Here is a 19308-nt window from a genome sequence, read left to right on the forward strand (position 1 = left end):
ACCCCATTGGGCTTCTATTCCCCTTCTCTGACTCGGGCCCGGTGTGGCAGGTCACTTTCTGTTCAGACATAACGCGTGTTTTCAGTGGTCGCTTGGTATTGATGTTCACCTGGTTTCTGGGTCTTTCGACCTTTTGAGAAACAACTTCCTAGTTAGCCAAATACCATCACCTGTTGAAGGGCGCTCTCCTCATAGTACCTAGTGCTCCTTACAGATCCTTAAGGCCGGATTTTTGGGCCTGGAGGATAGCACAGGCTGTTTGGCGTCCAGGGATTCCTAATGAGATTGGTTGGGTGTCTGGTGGATGTCTACCCAATTTAAAAAAATCATTAGTTATGCTGTCGTCATGGAACTAAAACAAATAGAAACTTACCTAACTAAGCTTTGTAATGCTTCCATATTATCCTCTCCCCCCACTCCGCCCGTAATTCGAAGACTTTATCTACTGTGTATTGCACAGGGGTTTTTGTTTGTTTGTTTGAGGCTTTTAACGAATTGTTTTTATCATATGCCGTAAATAACAATTTATTACTTTTTTATACATGGTCAGTTTCTCATAAGATTGTTGACGTCAGGATGTGCTTTAAATAGCTTCATTTCAACAGGAATTCCAACACACAGTGAAGGGCTAACTGTAAAACTGTAAATTTTAATTTTTTTTTTTTCCTAAAAGGAGAATGCAAGCCTACTGCTCCCAACTGCCAAATAGACAAGCTACTATTGGCAAATTGGGGACTTCCTAAAGCAGTTCTGGAAAAATACCACAGTTTTGGTATAAAAAAGATGTTTGAATGATAGAGTGCCTTTTGCTCGGACAAGTCCTGGAAGGAAACAGTTTATTCAGGTATCCAAATTTATGTAAACTAATTACTGTTTTTAAGATATGATGCAAAGAGTACTCCATTGAAGTAGTTATGGTTCTTTTAAAAGGTGAATGAGGCAGTGCTTTGAAACTAGAGAAAATCTTAAAATATGTGTGAAAAGTGGAGTTTTATTTATATTTAAATTACAAAAGTTTTATTATATGACTACAGTGGGGGGAAAGCAAGAAAAATGACAATTTAAAGAGTGAGCGATTCCACTTGCCATCATCATGCTCAGCATACATATATCCCAGTGAGTATGCAATGGGAGATATAAACCTGCTCTTCTCCCATTTGATCCCAGTTGCTTTTCAGGGTATGAACATTATACCCTGAATGTTTGTTAACTGACCTTTTTTTTTTTGAGACAGAGTCTTGCTCCAGGCTGGAATACAGTGGCTCTATTGGGCTCATTGCAACTTCTGCCTCCCGGCTTCAAGTGATTCTCCTGCATCAGCCTTCCAAATAGCTGGGATTGCAGGTGTGGACCACCAGGCCCAGCTACTTTTGTATTTTTAGTGAAGACAGGGTTTTACCATGTTGGCCAGGCTGGTCTTGAACTCCTGACCTCAAGTGATTCACCCACCTCGGCCTCCCAGAGTGCTGGGATTATAGGTGTGAGTCACTGCACCCAGTCATAAATTGACCTGTTTGTGCAGGGTTGTATATACAAACAATATGTAATATACTTTATAAAATTTAAAGAATTTATATGAGTTTTCAAGGGCAACTGTAACATACACAATTTTTAACCCATGCTTACTATGCCACTTTAATCTTTTGATAAGTTACAATTCTTTTGTGTCAGTTTTCTCTGAAATTATGAGTCAGACTTTTGGCTGTAAGGAAGAATAAAATAAATAATTTATCAGCAGATAAGTTCAGGCAGTGGAGTTAGACTGGATTTGAAAATTGTCACTGGCTATGCAGCCTCACAGATCACTTAGGAAGAGTGAGAGAGTGTCTATATGTTGGTGAGTATGTGTACCTTGTTTGTTTGTTTGAGGAGGATTACATTATTTCATATATGAGAGCTCAGAAACTTTTTGGCACATATAAAGTACTTGTATTGTGAAAGGACATTACAAAAAATAAAATATAAAATACTCATAAATGCTAAGAAGTCGTAGTTAGTGGCAATGGCATAATGGCTTGACCATTTCAATTGCTTGAAACTGAAACTTGGGTATCATTCAGAACCTTGGTCACCAGCTTATACAGTTAATCACCAAGTCCTGTGTCTGTTACCTCATATATCTCTTGCTTCCGACTCCTTTCTGTTTTTAGGCCCATTACCTGGTACATACAACTCATTATCATCTCTCTTCTAGACTATGCAGTAGCTTTGAAACTAGTTCTTCCTTTTCCTCTGATCTTGGTCTGCTCCTACAGCCAAAGTGGTCTTTTTAAAAAAATTTTTGTTTAAATATTTTGTAGATATGGGGGTGTCATTGTGTTGTCCAGGCTGATCTTGAACTCCTGGGCTCAAGTGATCTTCCCAAAGTTTTGGGATTATAGGTGTGATTCTCTGTGCCCAGTCCAAAGTGATCTTTATAAAGTACAAATATGATTTTATCACTCCTTTTCATAAAGCTCATCAGTCTCTGCATTGCTTTCAGACAAGGTTTAAACTTCTTAAATGGTGGGGTTGCAAACCCTTCTTGTGACACTTTTATTATTTCTTCTTGTACACCCCTGGAGTACTTTATACTCCATGCTTACTAATTTACTTACTGTGTCATCAGAACATGCCAGTCTTTCTTCTAGGCCTTTGTACCACATGCTGTTCCTTAGGCATGGCATTCCTTTCCTCTTACTTTTTTTTTTTTTTTTGAAACAAAGTCTTGCTGTGTCACCCATGCTGGAGTGCAGTGGCATGATGGTAACTCATTGCAGCCTCCACTTCCTAGGTTCAAGTGAGTCTCAGGCCTCAGCCTCCCAAGTAGCTGGAATTATAGGCACATACCACCTTCCCCTTCTCAGCTCCTACATTGCTGGAATTATAGGCATCAGCCACCGCCCCCAGCCTCCTCTTGTTTTCTTCCTTCCCTTCTCATAAGATTCCTTACAGCTCCTTTTCCTCAACTTTTTTTTTTTTTTTGAGACAGAGTCTCCCTCTGTTACCCAGGCTGGAGTGTAGTGTCATGATATCAGCTCACTGCAACCTTTGCCTCCCGGGTTCAAGCAATTCTCCTGCCTCAGCCTCCCAAGTAGCTGGGACTACAGGTGCCCACCACCATGCTGGGCTTTTTAAAAAATTTTTTATGGTAATAGAGATGGGGTTTTATCATGTTGTCCAGGAATATCTAGGCGATGAAGGTCAAGATCCATTGGTGCTTATGTAAAGCTCCAGGGGTGTGATCTGTTCCTCTGTTCTGCAAAAATGACTAATAGTTTATATCAACATGATGCTCACAGTTTTTAGGGCATTTTCACAACTACAGTGATTTATTAAAGGGAATAAATTTACTGTTGTGATTTCCACAGTAAAAAATAGGTGCTTTTGGAATGGAAAGATCAGTATACTGATTGTTAAAGAAATGTGGGTTCTAGTCCCAGTTTTGCCACTAACTATGTCTTTAGGCCAGGCACGTAATCCGCTGGGCCTCAGTTTTTTTCATGTGTAAAATTAGGATGTTAAACCTTAGCACTGTGGGTTAACTTGGCAAACACTCAGGAAAATTATATTGAATAAGCAACTCTAAATTTCTGTGGTTCTATAAATCTTTTTAACAGTTATTTCAGAGGCCAAATAGCAACAAAGCTGGTCCTACATGGTAACATCTCTCAACTTAGACTCAAACTAACAAAGTGATGAAAGGATCCTTTTTATTGAAAGGTATGTTAGTTAAAAGTTAAGCCAAAAAAAAATTATTATGAAAGTCCCACTGAATTTTACTTTTAAAAAACTTTTCTTCCAATTACATTAAAAAATTTGTCTAGTAGGATAATGAGACTATTTTTCTCACGAGATATAAATTTATTTCTTCAAGTGTTACAGCTAGTTTCTTGCTGTTTATTAGATTAAAAATGTTAGTGCTTAAGGTAGTTTTTCTCCCATTTTAATTCCTATAAATAGCTCTTAGAACTTTTTAGATTATTATGCTTTCATTAAAATAGTATAATTTTATTTCACTCTTAACAGAGATCTAAGTTTTGCCAGTTCTAAACTTTATATTTTTAGCATATGATTCTAAAAAGAACCAGTGTGTCTTGGCCAGAAACAACGGATGACAGTAATCTAATAGATGTCTTTAGATACTTATGTCTGTGTTCTGGGATAGAACCTGTCTATACCTCTTGAATTTCAAGTTTTTTTCACCTGTATTGTTTCTTTTTACTCAATTCAGAGTCTGTTTCAGGAAGTAGGAATAAAAGTAGACGGTTATATGGGCAGCACCTCTCCAGCAAGGCATTTCTCTTCCTTGGATGTTGCAGTCTGCACAATTGAAAGAGCCAATGGTCTGATCAATCGCCTCATAGAGGAAAATAAGATGGATCTGTTAGGTAAGAAAGTTCGAAAAGAAGTAAATACTTTCTGTTGCTTTTCTTGATGGGATGAAGGGGAGCTCTTGTGATTTCTGTAGGTCCTGTTTGTTTTTCTATTGTCTATCATCTACTTCTAAAGGTGAGAATTGGCATCTGTAATGATAGGAACTCTGTGTTTATAAGTTTTGTGTCCTGCTGCTGTTATTGACTCCACTGCGTTGCATGTTTGTACTTTACAAAACGTAAAGGATATCCTTGAGCCCTCGATAATTTCTTCTTGCTTCTTTCTTATCTAAACCTTACCAGGAATAGAAGGAAGCCTGCTGGGCCAGATCTGTCATTTTTGCAGTTAGTGTACATGTGTTTTTGTTCCTATATTCTGGTGCTATGATGTCTATTTTGGGCTTGGACCCAGAGGCTACCATTTAGCATGGAAGTGGTAGGGACCTGCTGAAACTGATACTGTACTTGAGCTTGGGGTTCTGGGAAGATTTTCTATCTGAATGCATGTTTTGCCATTATGGAAAGGCCATTATGTAGAGGTAGCAACAGCAGTAAAAGGATTGCAGCTGCAGAAGTAGCAAGAATATCAGCTATTTATTGAGAGCCCGGTGAACTTAAAAATACCATGGTAAAGTTATGGTAAGGTAGGGGTGGAGGGTGGAAATCAAAGATGAATAAGACATGGGCTATGCTTTATAAAGCTTGGAGAGAAAAATTGCAATTGATTTGTATCCGAATTGTCTTATCACTTGTGACTCCATTGGACTTTAAATATTTCGAGAGTTGCAATAGACCCCTAGTAAGTGCTATTTCCAATGTACCCAGCACAGTGCCTGGTACATAGTAGGCAGAAGAGTTTTTTTTTTTTTTTTTTTTTTTTTTTTGGTGAAGAAATGAGTAAGCATTGAAACAACTCCTCAGACAGTACAATTTTGCAGATAGCTTACTGATAGGAAAAAGAACATCATTATGTGTTATTAGGAAGTTGTCTATTGTCTCCTCAAATTCCTTTTCACCAGAAAGTTGTCTTTTGGTGGGGAGAATTTGGGGTGGGGGAACACCAGTACATGTGGAAACTATGTTCTTATGAAAATGTTCAAAGAAAGTGTTGGTTTATACTGAATTTTCAGTAATTCTTAAGAATTATTCTAAGTATGTACATTGGTTAAATTCTCCAAGTAGTGAAGGACACTGTAATCATATTTCTGTTTTGCGGTAGGGTGACTCACTAGCCTACCATATTTTTAAAAAATCTCTTAAAATTATCTTTTTATTCTGGACCCTATTCTGTTTTTCCTAAGCTGCTTTCTAACATGGGTACGTCTGTTTTCCCACTGAAAACACTGACTAACTGCCATAGATGTCTTTGATATGTCATTGTATGTTTATTTCAGTGAAGTTGGCAATTGAGAAGAGTAGTAAGAGGCAGTTTTCCCTGGGTTTGTTTAGCCCCGAGTAAGCTAATAATTGATTTTAGATCCAGAATACCTTATAGTAGGACTGCCTGTAGTGGCTGAAAGATCTTGGAAAAGAATTGCCCATTATGAGAAATCTGACTTTTGCTTTATGGTTTGAAGTTTGCATCACTTGCAATATATTATTATGACAGCTACATATTATGTGGTATAAGATAATGAATCTTTTAAATTTCTTCTTGGCACACTCATAAAAAGAATGAAATCATGTCCTTTGTAGCAAAGCAGTATGGATGCAGCTGGAGCCATTATCCTAAGCCAATTAACACAGGAACAGAAAACCAAATACCAAATGTTCTCACTTGTAAGTGGGAACTAGATGGCAACAACAGAAACTGGGGACTACTAAAGGGGAACAAAGATTGAAAAACTAATAATAGGGTACTATTGCTAAGTACCTGGGTGATGGGATCACTGGTACTCCCAACCTTAGCATTACACAAAATACCCAAGTAACAAACCTGCGCATGTAACCCTGAATCTAAGTAAAAGTTGATATAAAGGAAGTAAAATAGAGTGAAATAAAAGTTGGAAAAAATTATGTGGATGTGAGATTCTGTAAAAACCTAGTATCTGGAAAATCTTTTTAGGAATGGTTGTTGTGGATGAATTACATATGCTGGGAGACTCTCACCGAGGGTATCTGCTGGAACTTTTGCTGACCAAAATTTGCTATATTTCTCGGAAAACAGCGTCTTCGTGAGTACTTGAAACAACTAAGTTCCTGAGATTTCAAATCATGTTGAGAAAGTGTCTGAAAAAGTACCTGAGTTAAATAAATTAAAGGAGTATTATATTTTTCCACATTGAGAAAAACTCATGTAAAGTAGTTTATTTTTGTTCCAGAAGAAGTCAGTCCAGGCATGGTGGCTCCCACCTGTAATCCCAGCACTTTAGAAGGCTGAGGTGGGCGGATCACTTGAGCCCAAGTTCCAGACCAGCCTGGGCAACACAGTGAGACCCCATTTCTATAAATAATAAAAAAATTAGCTGGGCATCATGGCACATACCTGTAGTCCCAGCTTTTCAGGAGACTGAGGCAGGAGGATTACTTGAGCCCAAGAGTTTCAGGCTGCAATGAGCTATGATTGTGCCACTTTACTCTAGCCTGGGCAACAGGGCAAGACTATGTCTCTAACAACCACAGGAAAAGTATTTCAGATTAAAACTGATTTTAGATTACTTTGTAAACATTCTTAATTTTCTGACTTTTCACCCTTTCTTTTTCAGTATATATGTTTTTGTTACAGATTTCTAGAAATCCAGGTTCTGTATTTGTCATTTGTATATATAATTTAAGTAGTCAGGCTAATTTTGAAAAGTAGTATTTTTTTAGCCCTCACTTCTCAGAGGTAACTACCTTTCAACTCTTCCAGCTTTTTAAAAATGTTTACAGCAGCATCTCTAACTGTTGCTACTTAATTTTTTAATTTTGCACTTTATATACTGACTTTTACTATGAAAGATGAAGATCTCGCTTTCTTTTAATTTCTTTACTCACCGCTACTCAATCTTTTCCCCCTTCTCTGCAGTCTCCTTATTTTCTCATCATCTTCCCACTCTTCAAATAGAGTTAGGTTATAATTTTGCTTAGATCATTACTCAGTGTTACACTATTGTGACTGTATAAATAAAATTAGTAACTGGGCTATAGCATAATATGATTACTTTTGCTTTTATTTATTTATTTTTTTAAGACGGGGTTTCACCATGTTGGTCAGGCTGGTCTTGAACATCCGACCTCAGGTAATCTGCCCGCCTTGGCCTCCAAAGTGCTTGGATTACAGGTGTGATCCACTGCGCCTGGCCTTTCTTTTGCTTTTCTAAACAACTTTTTGTTTTCTCTGAAATTAATAACTGTCTTTTTTGTTTGATGGCTTGGTTTTCCATATACTTAGAACTAATGTATTCCTAGCCTATTCCCTAGTTGTGTATTCTCCCACATTTGCTATTCTTCCAGTCATCTTCTGGAAGATTTTCCTAAAGCCCTTCAAGATGTTCCAGTCTAGATAAGTGGCTAAGCTATATATGTGCTACATAGCAATCATCTTGGGATTCCCTTCCCCTATCCATTTTTTGACCACATGTCTGTTAATTTACCTTCTCATTTTGGTGGGAAAATCTTCCAGGAACTTCTACTTTATTTCAATGAACACACATAGGTATAAATTTTTTTGAGGCCTTGCATGTCTGAAAATGCCTCTTAATTATTTTTTTCTTTTTTTTTAATTTTTGAGATGGAGTTTTGTGATTTTTCCTTTTTTTTAATTAAATTTTTTTTTCACACTTTCGCCCAGGCTGGAGTGAAGTGGAGCAATCTCGGCTCACTGAAACCTCCCCTCCTGGGTTCAAGCGATTCTCCTGCCTCAGCTTCCCCAGTAGCTGGGATTATAGGTGCCTGCCACCACATCTGGCTAATTTTTGTATTTTTAGTAGAGACGGGGTTTCACCATGTTGGCCAGGCTGGTCTCCAGTTCCCGACCTCAGATGATCCATCCGTCTTGGCCTCCCAAAGTGCTAGGATTACCAGTGTGAGCCACTGTGCCCGGCCTCCATAATTATTCCACGGACTGTCCAGGTCTAAGAGTCAAAACTGGAAGTACTTTTCCTTCAGCCTCAGTGCTGTGAAATTTAATACTGATGTGTGTTGATCTATTTTTAGTCGTTGTGCTGGGTACTCAATAGGTTCTTTTCAAAAAGTTAAGGGAGAATTGAACACATCTCTATTGTGATAGAACAAGCAGATAACTGTCTCCATCTTAAATCACTTGGGATATAGAAAATATGATTAATCAGCACATTTGACCTAATGGATATATATTGAACATTTACCTCAAAACAGCAGAGTACGTGTTCACTTCAGTTACTCATTGAACACTTATTAAAAAGTTTTCCATATGCTGGACCATAAAGCAATTCTTAATATATTCTAGTGGATTCATATCATTTGTTTTCTAAAACAGTGAATTTAGGTATAAGAAAAGCATAACTAGAAAATGTCTACCTGACTGGAAATAAACACATTTTCGACACATTTTTAGGTCAAAAAAGTAATCACAACAGAAATTGGAAAATAGGTTGAACTGAAAGTATAATTAAAATGTCTCTTAACAAAACTTGTGAAGGGTAGCAAAAGTTTTTTTTGTAAGGAAATTGATAGCATAAAATGTTCATATTATTAAGGAAGAGAGACTGAGAATCAATTATTTAATTATCCATCCTAATAACTTAGAAAAAAGGCCAAGCATGGTGGCTCATGCCTGTAATCCCAATACTTCGGGAGGCCAAGACCGGCAGATCTCTTGAGGCCAGGAGTTCGAGATGAGCCCGGCCAACATAGCAAAACCCTGTCTCTATTAAAAATACAAAGTTTTTCTGGGCGTGGTGACGTATGCCTGCGATCTCAGCTACTCAGGTGGCATAAGAATCACCTGAACCCTGGAGGTGGATGTTGCGGTAAGCTGAGATTGCCTTATTGCATTCCAGCCGGGGTGACAGAGCTAGACCCTGTCTCAAAAAAAGAAAAATAATGTAACAGAAAGCTTGATAAAATGATAAAAACAGAGCCAAAAATGAAAGAAGAAAGTCACTATCCAGACATTTAAAAATTCTACAAATGAACAAGAAAAACACAACCCACTGTATCAATGGACAAAAAAAACAGGCTTTTTGAAACAGGGTATCCATGTGGTTCATATACATGAAGTGATGCTTAGTCTCATCAGCTATCAGGGAACTGTGAATTACTTCTTCAAAGAAATACTATGACATACTCTCTATAACTGCTAATATTAAAAAGATTGACAATACCAAGTGGTGATAAGATTGTGGAAAAGCAGAAAACACATAGATTGTGGAGATGTTACTTTGGAAAACAATGTGGCATTATCTATTAAAATAGGAGAAATCTGTGACTCAGTAGTTTTATTCTTAGGTATATATCCTAAAGAAACGTATGTATATGTGTACCAAAGGACATAACCAAGGATATTGTCAGCAACATTAATTGTTAACTTAGTGTATATCTTTTAATATTCTTTTCATTTGTTTTTGACAGTCAGGCAGATTTAGCCAGTTCTCTGTCTAATGCTGTGCAAATTGTTGGCATGAGTGCTACCCTTCCTAATTTGGAGCTTGTGGCTTCCTGGTTGAATGCCGAACTCTACCATATGGACTTTTGTCCTGTACCGCTTTTGGAGTCAGTAAAAGTTGGAAATTCCATATATGACTCTTCAATGAAACTTGTGAGGGAATTTCAACCCATGCTACAAGTGAAGGTAAATCTATTTATTTATATCACTACTATTAGTATCTGTGTGTTTGATTTCATTTTCTAGCAAATTGTTAACAATTTCTGAATTATGTAATTAGGAGTTACATATTCATTAGGATTAATATTAAGCTAATTGGTTTTCTCTTAAAGAATTGGTGGTAAACCGGGCGTGGTGGCTGATGTCTGTAATCCCAACACCTTGGGTGGCTGAGGCAGGTGTATCACTTGAGGTCAGGGGTTCGGGACCATTCTGGCCAACATGGTGACACCCTGTCTCTACTAAAAATATAAAAATTAGCTGGGCGTGGCTGTAGGCATCTGTAATCCCAGATTCTTGGGAGGCAGAGGCAGGAGAATTGCTTGAACATAGGAGGCAGAGGCTGCAGTAAGCTGAGATCATGTCACTGCACTCCAGCCCCGGCAACAGAGTGAGACTCCATCTGGAAAAAAAGAAAAATATGGGTGGTGGTGGTAAGAGAGGAAATGTAGTTGTACCTTTAATTTAAATAAATAAATGTTTCCTGATATATAATAAAAACATTTTTAAAAAATAACTGATTTTGTAGCTTTTTCTTTTTACTAGGAAAAGATTTTCTTATGGTTTAGTTTACACTAACTGCTAGTGTGGAAGATCAACTTTTTGTTAAATGGTAGGTATAATATATAGTAGAGTGAAAGAATATTTTTGCAGTCTGATACATCTACCTCTGATAGAGATAGTTGATATGGCTGTGATACTGGTTAAATCACAAAACCTATCTGAATCTCGTATCTTCACCTATAAAATAGGATATTATGATACTTATCTTGAATATTGTAAGAGTTAAATATGATTTTAAAAAGTTATCTGGCATCTAGAAAGCGCTTGATAAAAAAGTACCCTCCCATAGTCCCAAATACACTTCAATTCTGAGGTTAAAGAACTGACTCATTTACATTGGTGGAGTGAGGCATCTGCTGTTTTTATGCAGAGTTGTGCCTCTGAGTACTGAAACACTAAGGGTCATTTTAGAACTGGGAATGGGAATGTGTTTCACTAACTTCCTAGGTACACATTTGTAGCTTCTGCTTGCTTGCTGTTGAATCTTACTTGCTTTGCTCTGTGCCTCGTATTGCACCTGGCTATGCCTTGGTTTCTTCAATACATTTATGTGTGAACACATTCATTTACTCTTCTGTCAATTTTTTTCTTCTTTTACCATGTCTGTGCCTTTGTACTTTTGATCCACTTACACTTCTTACCTGGATTATTGAAACATTTCCTAATTGTTCTCTCTGCTTCTGACCTTGTCCCTTTCATTGTATGCTTACATCAGGAGCTAGTGATCTATTTAAATTGAGCATCAGATTGTGTTATCCTTCTTCTCAGAAACTTGAAATGGCTTTCTGTTTCGTTTAGAATAAAAGCCAGCGTCTTCATAGTAGTCTATAAGGCCCTAGGTGATCTATACCCCCCACCCCTCTTAGTGCTCTGACGCTATCTACTATGGTTCCTGTCGCTTCCTTCACACTGGCCTCTTCGCTGTTTTTTTTCAATATTCCAAGAATTTCCTACCTCAGATTCTCTTTTTAGAATGCTTTCCCCTTAGAGTCATGAGTGTGGTTTACCCTTTCCCCTTTAGACTTTTACTGAAATGTCACTGTCTCAGACCTTCCCTAGCCACCTTGTCTAAATTATAGTGCTCTCCCTTACAGGATCTCTATTTCTTTTCCCTTAGCACTTTTCGAAGCCAGACATACTATGTGTTTTACTTACCTTGTTTTTGTTATTATCTGTCTCTTCCTACTGGAGTAGAAACATTATGAGGGTGGAACTTTTTTTGTGCTTTTTTGGCTGCTCCATCCCCAGTACCTACATCAGTATTTGACATATAGTAAATATTTGTTAAATGAGCCAGTAGATGGATGAATTAATCTGGTTACTAATAAATACACTGACATACTTCCAGTATGGATAATTTGCAGGGCCACCCCTCCTTTCTTTTTTTTTTTTGAGACATAGTATTGCTCTGTCACCCAGGCTGGGTGCAATGGCACCATCTCCACTCACTACAGCCTCCATCTCCTGGGTTCAAGCGATTCTTCTGCCTCTGTCTGCCGAGTGGTTGGGGTTATAGGTGTGCACCACCACGCCTGGCTAATTCTTTGTATTTTTAGTAGAGATGGGGTTTTACTACGTTGTCCAGGCTGGTCTCGAACCCCTGACCTCGTGATCTGCCTACCTTGGCCTCCCAAAGTGTTGGGATTATAGATGCCTGGCAAAACTCTTTTAATAGTATGTATTATCGTTGTGTTTTATATTTATTTAGTACAGTTCATCTTTGACTTATGATGGGGTTATATCCTGATAAACTCATTGTAAGTTGAACATGTATTTCATACATCTAATTTACTGAATAGCCTACCTTAAATGTGCTCAGAATATTTATATTAGCCTATAGTTTGGCAAAATCATCTAGCACAAAGCCTGTTTTATAATAAAGTGTTTAATAGCTCATAATTTAATGAATACTGTGCTGAGAGTGAAAAATAGAAGAGTTGGCCGGACCTGGTGGCTCACGCCTATAATCCCAGCACTTTGGGAGGCCGAGGTGGGTGGATCATGAGGTCAAGAGATTGAGACCATCCTGGTCAACAAGGTGAAAACCTGTCTCTACCAAAAATACAAAAAAATTTAGCTGGGCATGGTGGTGCGCTCCTGTAGTCCCAGCTACTCGGGAGGCTGAGGCAGGAGAATTGCTTGAACCCAGGAGGGGGAGGTTGCGGTGAGCCGAGATCGTGCCATCGCACTCCAGTCTGGGTAACAACAGCAAAACTCCATCTCAAAAAAGAAAAAACAAAATAGAAGAGTTGTATAAATACTCAAAGTATGGTTTCTATTGAATGCATACTGCTTTTGCACCATTGTAAAATAAAAAAATATCGTAAAGTCCAACCATTGTGAGTTGGGACATCTGTAGTTTAATGTGTCTCTTGGTGAGACTAGAAACCCCTGGACTACTAGGATCTTGACTTTCTTTTTACTGAGTTTTGTATCCCCATTGCCTGAGGGTTGGAGCTCAATAAATATTAGTTGAATGAATAGAAAGTATTTCTTTCCCTTGCATTATAAGGAGTTCATTTTTTTCTTTTTTCTTTTCTTACTCACTTTGTAACTGATTTTTTTCTTTTCTTTTTCTTTTCTCTTTCTTCGTTTTTTTCCTTTCTCACTCAAATCTCAAGACATAAATGATTTTTGTTATGCCTTCGAGAAGAAAAACTTCCCCAGAAAGGAAAATGAGTGCTTTTAAAGTGATGTGAGAATCTGTCGACAGTACCACTAAAGTGGTTATTTATCTTTCCTTTTTAGGGAGATGAGGACCATGTTGTTAGTTTATGTTATGAGACAATTCATGATAACCATTCAGTATTACTTTTTTGTCCATCGAAGAAATGGTGTGAGAAGCTGGCAGATATCATTGCTCGAGAGTTTTATAATCTACATCATCAAGCTGAGGGTGAGTTATGGATGGAAAGGAAAGCCTTCATGCTTAGTACATTTGCTTGAAAGTAATGGTAGTGATTATGTTAGCAAAACCATGGCTCTTGTTCATCATTGCTACTGCCTGCCCACTAGGTGGTACTCTTTTTACCAAACTGTGCTTTTGAGATTTTTATTTTTTTAGTTATTTTTTATTATTATACTTTAAGTTCTGGGGTACATGTGCAGAATGTGCAGATTTGCTACATAGGTATACATGTGCCATGGTGGTTTGCTGCATCCCTCTCCTCGTCATCTACATTAGGTATTTCTCCTGTTATCCCTTCCCAGTCCTCCTATCCCCTGCTAACCCGCCCCTATCCTCCCCAGCCCCCAACAGGCCTCAGTGTGCAATGTTCCCCTCCCTGTGTCCATGTGTTTTTATTGTTCAACACTCACTTATGAGTGAGAACATGTGGTGTTTGGTTTTCTGTTCTTGTGTCAGTTTGCTGAGAATGATGGTTTCTAGCTTCATCCATGTCCCTGCAAAGGGATATGTCATCTTTTTTTATGGCTGCATAGTATTCCTTGGTGTATATGTGCCACATTTTCTTTATCAGGTCTATCATTAATGGGTATTTGGGTTGGTTCCAAGTCTTTGCTATTGTGAACAGTGGTGCAATAAACATACCTGTTCATGTATCTTTATAATAGAATGTTTTATACTCCTTTGGGTATACACTCAGTAATGGGATTAGTGGGTCAAATGGTATTTCTATTTCTAGGTCCTTGAGGAATTGCTACACTGTCTTCCACAATGGTTGAACTAATTTACACTCTGACCAACAGTGTAAAAATATTCTTCTTTCTCCACATCCTGTCCAGCATCTAGTGTCTCCTGATTTTTTAATGATCACAATTCTAACTGGCATGAGATGATATCTCAGTGTGGTTTTGATTTGTATTTCTCTAATGACAAGTGATGATGAGCTTCTTTTCATATGTTTGTTGGCTGCATAAATGTCTTCTTTTGAGCAGTGTCTGTTCATATCCTTTACACGTTTTGATGGGGTTGTTTTTTTCTTGTAAATTTAAGTTCTTTGTAGATTCTGGTTAGTAGCCCTTTGTCAGATGTGTAGATTCTAATTATATTCTTTTTTTTTTTTTTAGAAGAAGAAGGGGAAAAAAAAAGAGGGAAAAAGGAATATTACTTCATTCCTAAAATGGGTTTCAATAATGGCCGATCAATATTTTGAGTGTTTAAAGTGGTTAATGCATATTTTATGTGTTTAAAATGGAGACCTCTATTGTGTTTATTTGTTCTGGCTCTGAGTTCAAGTCCTGGATACCATTATCAATTTGTCGTCTCGTTGAATCTAAATCTCATTATGTGTCTTATGTATCTGGGTGTTAAGATCTCTTATTGTTGCATTAATCCTTTTACCCTTGCATCCTTGTAGCTTTGAAATCTATTAAGTGTGAGAATTGCAACTCCTGCTTTTTATTTATTTATTTTTGCTCTCCATTTGGTTGGTGAATTTTTTTCCATCCCCTTGTTTTGAGTCTTTGTATATCTTTAGATATATGGTTACATTTTGTGGATAATGTATATTTTGTGTGTTTAAAATGGAGAGCTCTATTGAGTTTATTTGTTCTGGATCTTAATTCCAGTCCCGGATATCGTTATCAATTTTCTGTCTCGTTGAATCTAAATCTCATTATGGGTCTTATGTATCTGGGTGTTAAGATCTCTTATTATTACATTAATCCTTTTATCCTTGTAGCTTTGAAATCTGTTTTGTCAAATGTGAAAATTGCAGCTCCTGCTTTTTATTTATTTATTTTTGCTCTCCATTTGGTTGGTACGTTTTTTTTTCCAACCCTTTATTTTGAGTCTATGTATATCTTTGGATATACCGTTAGATTTTGTCTATATCTTTTGATTGGGAGATTTGGTCGATTTAAATTTAGGGTTGCTGCCGTTTGATATTAACTGGCTATTTTGTCCTTTTGTTGATAAAAATTCTTCTTTATGTTAATGCTCTTTACTTTTTGGTGTATTTTTAGAAAGGGTCATACTGGTTGTTCCTTTCTGTGTATAGTGCTTCTTTTAGAAGTTCTTGTAAAGCAGGCCTGGTGGTAATAAAATCTCTGAGTACTTGCTTGTTCCTAAAAAATTTTATTTTTCCTTGAAATGTAAAGCTTAAATTGGCAGGATATGAAATTCTGGGCTGAAAGTTCTGTTGATTAAGTATATTGAATATTGGCCCCCACTCTCTTCTAGCTTGTAGGGTTTCCGTTGAGAGATCTGCTGTAAGCCTAATAGGCTTACCTTTATGGGTAACTTGATCTTTCTCTCTGGCTGCCCTTAATATTTTCTCCTTCGTTTCGATCTTGGTGAATCTAACGATTATGTGCCTTGGGGTTGGTCTTCTTGAGGAATATCTTTGTGGTGTTCTCTGTATTGCCTGGGGTTGAATAGTGTCCTGCTTTGCTAAATTAGGAAAATTTTCTTGGATAATGTCCTGGAGAGTATTTTCCAGCTTGAATTCATTCTCTCCGTCACATTCAGGTACACCAATCAAGCGTATATTAGGTCTTTTCACATAGTCCCATATTGCTTGGAGACTTTGCTCATTCCTTTTTATCCTTTTTTCTCTATTCTTGTCTTGTTGTTTTGTTTCATTAAGTTGATCTTCGACCGCTGATACCCTTTCTTCTGCTTGATCCATTCGGCTGTTTAAGCTTGTACATTTTTCACTAAGTTCTCATGTTGTATTTTTCAACTCCATAAGTTCATTTATATTCCTCTCTATATTGTCTATTCTTTTCAACATTTCATCTAACCTTTTTTCCAAGTTCTTAGTTTCTTTACATTGGGTTAGAACGAGTTCCTTTAACTCCCAGAAGTTTCTTATCATCCACCTTTTAAAGCCTACTTCAGATAATGGAACACAGTCCTTTTCCATCAGGGCTTGTTCCGTTACTGATGAGTCCTTTTCCATCAGGGCTTGTTCGGTTGCTGATGAGTCCTTTTCCATCAGGGCTTGTTCTGTTGCTGATGGGTTCTGACCTTGAGTATACTCGGCCTTCTTAGGCTGTTTTTTCCCCTTCATTATAGATGAACCACCTTTCTAATTAGTTTTCTGAGTCGACGTCTGACTTATTGATTCCCAGTGTTGGGATCTGAGCGACCCACTGTGGCAGCCTAAATAGCAGCGATAAGACTGATGGTGCTCTTCTGCCTGGGAATCTCTGGTCTGGCTTCCCTCTTGAGTCCGCAACAAGCGGCTCTGACTTCCTGGAGCTCCAAACTCTGGTCAGTAGGGGAAGCAGTCCCGTTGGCTCTGCATGAAGAGCTGCTGCGCCGAGACGCTGGCAAAACCGCTGCGGCGGCCACAAGAGTCGCGCTGGCGACCCGTGGGGCTCCTCCACTGGGAATCGGCTGATCGGTGAGTGACGAAAATTTGTCTAAAAGTGTGGCGTCGTCTCGTTCTCTGGGCTTTCACTGGGAGCTACAATCCTGAGCTGTTAGTGGTCGGCCATCCGATTCTAATTATATTCTGTCCTTAGTATAGACTATGTATACACACACACAGTCTTAGATTAATCAACTTTAGATTTTTAGAACACTGGATATATACTGAAGTTCTTTACCCAGGATCCATGAACTTTGAGAGTTTGATCTTTGGAGCCCCTAAATTGTATGCAAAACGTCATGTGCAGACATTTCTTAGGGGAAAGTAACCATATCTTTCTTTATATTTCCAAAGGAATGTGTAACAGAAAAGAATCACACACACAGGCCAGGCATGGTGGCTCACACCTATAATCCCAGCATGCTGGGAGCCGAGGCGGGTGGATCACGAGATCAGGACTTTGAGACCAGCCTGGCCAACAAATTGTAGATGGGAGAGAAATGCAAAATTTACATTGTATATAACTTATGATGTATACTAAAAAAAATGAACACTTGTGTACCCACCAGTTAATTTTAAAACTAGAACCCCAGCCCTTTTAATTTTTAAATAAAATTGAAAATGAATGTATATTCTATACACTGTTTTTCATTTACTCATGTTTTTGTCATATATATTTATACATATTTCTATTATTTTCCACTGACACATAATTCTAAAACATGCATTTATTTATTTTCTTTTGTTTTCTTTTTGAGACAGGGTCTTGCTTTGTTGTCCAGGATGGGATGCAGTGGCACAATCTCAGCTTACTGCAATCTCTAACCTCATGGACTCAAGTGATCCTCCCATCTGAGCCTCCTGAGTAGCTGGGACTACAGGTGCATGCCACCATGCCTGGCTAATTTGTTTGTATTTTTTTTAGAGATGGGATTTTGCCACATTTTCCAGGCTGGCCTCAAACTCCTGGATTCAAGTGATCTGCCCACTTTGGCCTCCCAAAGTGCTGGGATTACAGGTATGAGCCACCATGCCCAGCCATATATTTACTTTTTATGAAAACTTTTACAAGTTCAAAAATTCAAAAGTCTGGGAAGTTTTTAAACACAACATATAAGTATGTAAAGCTTTTACTACATTTAAAAAAGTTAAGGCTGGGTGGTGGCTCATGCCCGTAATCTCAGCACTTTGGGAGGCCACGGTGGGAAGATTGCTTAAGCTCAAGAGTTTTAGACCAGCCTGGGTAACATAAGGAGACCGTACCTCTACAAGTGGAAAAAAAAAATACTAGCTGGGCATAGTGACATATGCGTCTGGTCCTAGCTAACCAGGAGACTGAGGTGGGAGGATTACTTGAGCCCAGGAAGTCGAGGCTGCTGTGAGCCATGATTGTGCCATTGTATACACACGTCATTCTGCCTGGGTGACAGAGTGAGACCCTGTTTCAAAACAATGTTAAGCTTTTACTAGGGGAGAAGTTTATATATAGGGACAAAAAGCAGGGTAGTATGTAATTACCAGATTAGTGCCAAAGAGGCTAGAATAATTTCACAGAGAAGTAGGCTTTTTTGTGACAGGATTGGTGAAACCCTCTGATGCTGATACTGCTGGTTGGTGGTATACACCTTGAGCAAGGGTTTTGATTTTGGGGGCTTCTAGTGGTAAATCAGTATCCATGATATTGTACTTCCTTCAGCAGTTTCCTTTGATTCCCCGCCTGTCGGCTTGGTCTAGACTTTGGTGCACATTAGAATTGCCTGGGGAGATTTAAAAATTCTTCATGCCCCAGTCACATCCCACACCAATTACATAACAATGTCCAGGATTAAGAACCAGGCATCAGTATTTTTACAAGATCTCCAGGGGGTTACAGTGTGCAGCAGTTTCAAAACCATTTCCCTGTTATTAAGCTCTAGTATGATTTAGACAGATACCACTTAAAGAGACTGAGCTAGAAGTGCACAGTGTTGATAATTTTCTTGTGACAGGATTGGTGAAATCCTCAGAATTCCCACCAGTAATTCTGGAACAAAAAGACCTCCTGGAAGTGATGGATCAGTTAAGACGTTTGCCTTCAGGACTGGACTCTGTATTACAGAAAACTGTACCATGGGGAGTAGCATTTCATCATGCAGGTATTTCATGTTTATAATCTGTTATTCAGAAACCTCCAAAATTCTTCATACTGTCTTAACTTTTACATTTGTGTACATTTATTTCTTGTTAAACACACTTAATATACTTAGATTTCTTTTTAAGAAATTGTGTGGGCCAGGCGTGATACCAATGCACTCCAGCCTGAGTGACAGGGTGAGACTGTGGTGGC

General features: G+C 38.1%; 1 protein-coding gene across 1 annotated transcript in view; it reads left to right on the forward strand.

Annotated features, from left to right (window-relative positions):
* Nucleotides 1-705: 705 nt before the first annotated feature.
* The window catches only part of LOC100895618 (DNA polymerase theta-like), a 33872-nt gene continuing 15269 nt past the window's right edge, over nt 706-19308 (forward strand). Inside the window, 7 exon segments of the mRNA XM_035274081.3 lie at nt 706-844; nt 3600-3702; nt 4214-4370; nt 6421-6529; nt 9888-10107; nt 13453-13600; nt 18971-19117. Of these exon segments, the coding sequence (XP_035129972.3) occupies nt 4253-4370; nt 6421-6529; nt 9888-10107; nt 13453-13600; nt 18971-19117 (742 nt within the window). The 5' untranslated portion in view covers nt 706-844; nt 3600-3702; nt 4214-4252.

Source organism: Callithrix jacchus, chromosome 15 (assembly GCF_049354715.1).
Source record: "Callithrix jacchus isolate 240 chromosome 15, calJac240_pri, whole genome shotgun sequence".
In the NCBI taxonomy this organism is placed as follows: domain Eukaryota; kingdom Metazoa; phylum Chordata; class Mammalia; order Primates; family Cebidae; genus Callithrix; species Callithrix jacchus.